The 5,268-nt window shown below is 39.4% G+C and overlaps 1 protein-coding gene across 1 annotated transcript; it reads left to right on the forward strand.

Moving 5' to 3' along the window:
• The first annotated feature begins 411 nt into the window (after positions 1-411).
• Positions 412-1,994, forward strand: LOC308655069 (serine/arginine-rich splicing factor 6-like). Its single transcript, XM_081304843.1, has 2 exons — positions 412-796; positions 944-1,994. The coding sequence occupies exons 1-2, from the start codon at positions 521-523 to the stop codon at positions 1,712-1,714; spliced, it is 1,047 nt and encodes a 348-aa protein (XP_081160969.1). The 5' UTR covers positions 412-520; the 3' UTR covers positions 1,715-1,994.
• The last annotated feature ends 3,274 nt before the right edge of the window (positions 1,995-5,268 follow it).

Raw genomic sequence — 5,268 nt, forward strand, 5'->3', positions numbered from 1 at the left:
ACTGGTGTTAAATGACTAGAACTTACCTTAGCCTATTAAACATATTTACATTTTACCTGTAACCTCCATGGGCTGCAAAGCCAAAGCAGAGTGAATAATGAAGGCAACGAGGCTGCTTTCTTTATAGAATACAAATTGTGACTCAAAACTTTAAACAGCTAATATGTAGGAATGCACATTATCTACTTGATCTAAAGCATGGAAAGTGGAAATTTTATACTATATTATATATTTCTGTATAAAGTAGAAATTTTATACTCAAAATATCACTAAGTGTTACAGACCATAATTTAAAACTTTTAACTTGGCTGATGTTGCTAGAACTCACAGAAACGAAGATAATTTAATACTGGAGTATAAGAGTGTCAAAGTAGGAAATTGAATTGTGTGGCTGGACTCGGCTGCCGCTGCGGTGTGAGGCGCGTGTTCGGGCCCTCGCCGTCCCCGCACCCGCACAGGGGCTACTGCCTTACTGTCCGCCGTCAGACAGCCAGCCTTCGGGACCTCGCCCACCACGGACATGCCTCGCGTCTACATAGGACGCCTGAGCTACAACGTCCGGGAGAAGGACATACAGCGCTTTCTCAGCGGCTATGGCCGCCTCCTCGAAGTAGACCTCAAAAATGGGTATGGCTTCCTGGAGTTCGAGGACTCCCGCGACGCCGACGACGCCGCTTACGAGCTGAACGCCAAGGAGCTCTGCGGCGAGCGCGTGATCGTGGAGCACGCCCGGGGCCCGCGCCGCGATCGCGACGGCTACAGCTACGGAAGCCGCATGACCAATGGGGCTGAGGCTGTGTCCACTGAGGCTAAGATGACTGCCTTTCCTGATTGGCCTTGGCTTTTCCATACATTGTGTGACCCTTGCCCTATGACCCATTGGCTGACCTTACCGGAAGCCATGACGACAGCAGCGTTTTGCCATTAGACGCAGGGTGATGGTGGTGGAGGTGGATACAGCAGTCGGAGAACCTCTGGCAGAGACAAATATGGACCTCCTGTTCGTACAGAGTACAGGCTTATTGTAGAAAATCTTTCTAGTCGTTGCATTTGGCAAGATTTAAAGGATTTCATGCGGCAAGCAGGTGAAGTAACATATGCAGATGCTCACAAAGAACGTACAAATGAAGGTGTAATTGAATTTCGCTCCTACTCTGACATGAAGCGTGCTTTGGATAAACTGGATGGTACAGAGATAAATGGCAGGAATATTAGACTTATTGAAGATAAGCCACGAGCAAGCCATAGGAGGTCTTATTCTGGAAGCAGATCTAGGTCACGATCAAGAAGGAGGTCACGAAGTAGGAGTCGCAGGAGCAGCCGCAGTAGATCTCGAAGTGTCTCAAAAAGTCGCTCCCAATCCAGGTCATGGAGCAAAGGTCGATCACGTTCTCGATCAAAAGGCAGGAAATCTAGATCAAAAAGTAAATCTAAGCCCAAGTCTGATCGGGGTTCCCATTCACATTCTCGAAGCAGATCTAAGGATGAGTATGAAAAGTTCCGAAGCAGGTCTCGATCTCGGTCCCCCAAAGAAAATGGAAACGGTGATATAAAGTCAAAATCCAGATCAAGGAGCCAGTCTCGTTCCAATTCACCCCTTCCTGTTCCACCCTCAAAGGCTCGTTCTGTGTCCCCTCCACCAAAAAGAGCTACTTCAAGATCCCGTTCTAGATCTCGCTCAAGGTCAAGGTCCAGATCAAGTTCCAGAGATTAACCCAGAACTCTACATTCTTTGCACACTATTATGGAACACTTTCCTACTTGCTTAGGCAGTTACTCTTCCATGTTTATACCTGGCCTCTTCTGCAAGAGGAATCTCCTGAGAGCAGGAGCACACAAAAATTTGATTTGTGGCCAAATTTGATGAAAAAGATGAGGTTCTAAAATGGTGGCATGAAGTCAAAGACCCTCTTCCTTCTTTGTAGAATTAAGATAACTTTGATTTTATAGCTTTTGAGCTAAAATAACTTTTGTAAAGATTAAGCACATTTAGATTTTCAGCAGGATCTGCTGCAGGGTTTTTTGTTGTTGTTTCATTTGTTTGCTTATTTTTAAATTAACCGTTTCAAGCTTTGGATACTTAAGGCTTTAGAGGGAGAATCCAATTTTCAATTATGTTGGCTTTTTATAAAGCTTGAGTTATGTAAGATTTAAATAAAAGTTTGCTACCAAGATGATTGCCTTATTGAATAGGTCACTATCAAATTCCTTTAATGTTGATATCTGCTATTTGTGGAAACAGTGTAAATTCTACTAAAGTGTAAAACAAGGCAAGCCTCAGACCAGCAATAAATTATTCAGTTTGGATAACATTAAAAAAAAAGTAGGAAATTGAGAATGCTTATGACAGCTGCCTGTCTTGCATGTTTTTAATCAGAAAGAAAGCACTAAGCTTACTGCTGGTTTATTTCAAAAGGTACATTCTTTTGTCACTTGTTTGAAATCTAAAAATAGGCTGCTCCTGGAGTGAATAAAATATTTTATTCAGACACAATAGTGAAGGAACCTGTCGAATTTATTTAAAAAAATCCAACAACTCTACTTTTGCCAGTTACAAAATATGGAAAATTGTAAGCAATACTGTTGGTTGCACTAATCATAAGACTGGCTGCTTCTATTTTTCTCCTTCTCTTCACACTGCTTAGTCTTGTTGCCCTTTCCTTTGCTAAATATAGCTGGCTTCCTGCTATTTTCACAGCTGACTGGAGAATTTCATTAGGAAGGTAGAAAGCTAACACCATCATCCTGATGAATAAAACGGTCAGCTGATATCTCTCCTTGCTCCAGTGGAAAAATTTACAACTGCAGGTGCTGAGGGACAGAACTGAGTTCATTAAAATAGCCAATTAGTGTGATACACAAAAGGCAAAAGCGTTCTCACTGTTTTTCCTGGCAGACAGTTGCTGAAAGCTCTACATGAAGCTGAGAAAGAGGATGTGGTCCCTTTTGGTTCAAACCTAACCAGAGGGTAATTTTATGTCTGCTGCCTTCTAAAATGTGATTTGAGATCACCACTTCCTCACTCTGTAGTTCAATGAATCTCTGATTCACGGGTGATCAATACTGTACGTTTTTTAGTCATTGTTATTGCCTGCAAGATGAAGTCCAGACCCTCAGACCAGACTTCAATGTCCAGATGTGTCTTTCTAACCTTATCTACATTTCTCCCTTACATAAACCCTACATCCCAACGAAAGTTTTCTCAAACCTTTGCCCAAGCATAATTTCACATCTTTGTCTAGATTGCAAGTTTCACATTCCCATTTACCCCAACATATCAAAGTCTAGCTCAGATCTCCCCACCTCATGGGTGGGCTCTTATAATTGTCCAAGAATTAATTGGTGTTTATATCACTTACATTCTGTTATATCCTAATCCAGTGTTTGACCTCCTTTTCACCGAGGAGGATCATTGATCTAAAGAGATAAAGTTACTAATTGCTGCCTGTTGTCCTTGGTTAATGGCCTTTAGCATTGTAATGGGACTATCCTTCATGATTTAACAATTGCTAACCATAGAATTCTGTATGTAAATTAAGTATCCTTACACAAATATTCATTTCATGTAAAATTTCTTTCTTCCATTTCATCTAACACTGTAGATTATTTTTATTCCATTTCATTTTAAAACTAATATACTCTTCTTTTAATAGTAGTATTATATACAGTGCATAGTAATAATAATAGTAATAATAATCCATTTCCTCCTTATTATGAAAGCTATGTTCACAGAGACCTCTCATTGACATGTAGATGTTTACTTAATATTTTGAATTAACTGAAAATAGTCTCTCATATAAATAAAAATCATTTAATCAATCTGCTAAAGAAAATTGAGATTTTTGTCCAATTTAAAAAAATATTCATAGTACTGAATGACATTCTGTTCATGTATTCTTGGAAATTTTAGAAATATATCTATAGGATAAATTAATTCACTAGAAGTAGAATTTCTAATTCATAAAAATTTCTGAACTTTTAATTTTGAGAGATCTTGCCCAATCTTTTTTTTTTTTTTTTTTTTTTTTTTTAGTACCAGGGATTGAACCCAGGGACCCTTAACCACTGAGCCTCATCCCCAGCCCAATTTTATATTTTATTAGAGACAGGGTCTCACTGAATTGCTTAGGGCCTTGCTAAATTGTTGAGTCTGGGTTTGAACTCAAGATCCTCCTGCCTCAGCCTCCAGAATGGCTGGGATTACAGGCATGCAACCACATCCAGCTAATTTAAATTTTTTTAAAAATACCTACTATTTTTTCTACCAAGGCTTATTAAATTATTTGGGTGTATTTTGGAAACCCTCTTCATATGAGGGCTGTCAAAGGTAGAAGATGGGAGAAACTGAAGAAAGTGACAGACATATTGGACAGACTACAATTTATTAGGGATTTAGGGATAAAAATAGTTGTGAGTGGATGCAAGGCAGGCAGTAGGTTTATAAGCTAAACTTTATAAAAATGTGCGATGTCCAGTTGAAATCTACCTGGGCTTTCTCAAAAACTATAACCATTCAAATGTCAGTTAAGAAGCAGTGCCAGCAGCAGTGGCTGGCAAAAAACCCTTGGCTGACTCTCTTAATGACAGTGTTTATCCTAAAGGGTTAGGAACATGCACCAGGGGCACCACAGATGGTGGTTATTCAACTCAAAGTGGATCAAGGACCTAGGCATTAGACCAGAGACCCTGTACCTACTAGAAGAAAAACTAGGCCCAAATCTTCATCATGTCGGATTAGGAACCAAATTCCTCAACAGGATTCCTAAAGCACAAGAAGTAAAATCAAGAACCACTAAATGGGATTGAATCAAACTAAAAAGCTTCTTCACAGCAAAGGAAACAATCAAAAACATGAAGAGAGAGCCTACAGAATGGGAGCATTAATCTCTAGGATGTATAAAGAACTCAAAAAACTTAACACCATAAAACAAAACAAATAACTCAATCAATAAATGGGTCAAGGAACTGGATAGACACTTCATAGAAGAAGAAATACAATCGATCAACAAATATATGAAAAAAATGTTCAACATCACTAGCAATTAGAGAAATGCAAATTAAAACTGAATAAATTTCATCTCACTCTAGTCAGAATGTCAATTATCAAGAATACAAGTAACAATAAGTGTTGGCCATTAAGGGATGGGGGAGTTACACTTATATCTTGCTGGTGGGAGTGCAAATTGGTGCAACCACTCTGGAAAGCAGTATGGAGATTCTTCAGAAACTTTGGAATGGAATCACCATTTGACCCAGCTATCCCACTCT

This window comes from Spermophilus citellus (assembly GCF_964194105.1).
Source record: "Spermophilus citellus genome assembly, chromosome: 8".
NCBI lineage: Eukaryota > Metazoa > Chordata > Mammalia > Rodentia > Sciuridae > Spermophilus > Spermophilus citellus.

Coding starts and splice junctions, on each gene's coding strand:
- LOC308655069 (XM_081304843.1), top strand. CDS start 521: ATGCCTCGCGTCTACATAGGACGCCTGAGCTACAACGTCCGGGAGAAG. Junction 797..943: donor TGACCAATGGGGCTGAGGCT/GTGTCCACTGAG, acceptor CAGGGTGATGGT/GGTGGAGGTGGATACAGCAG.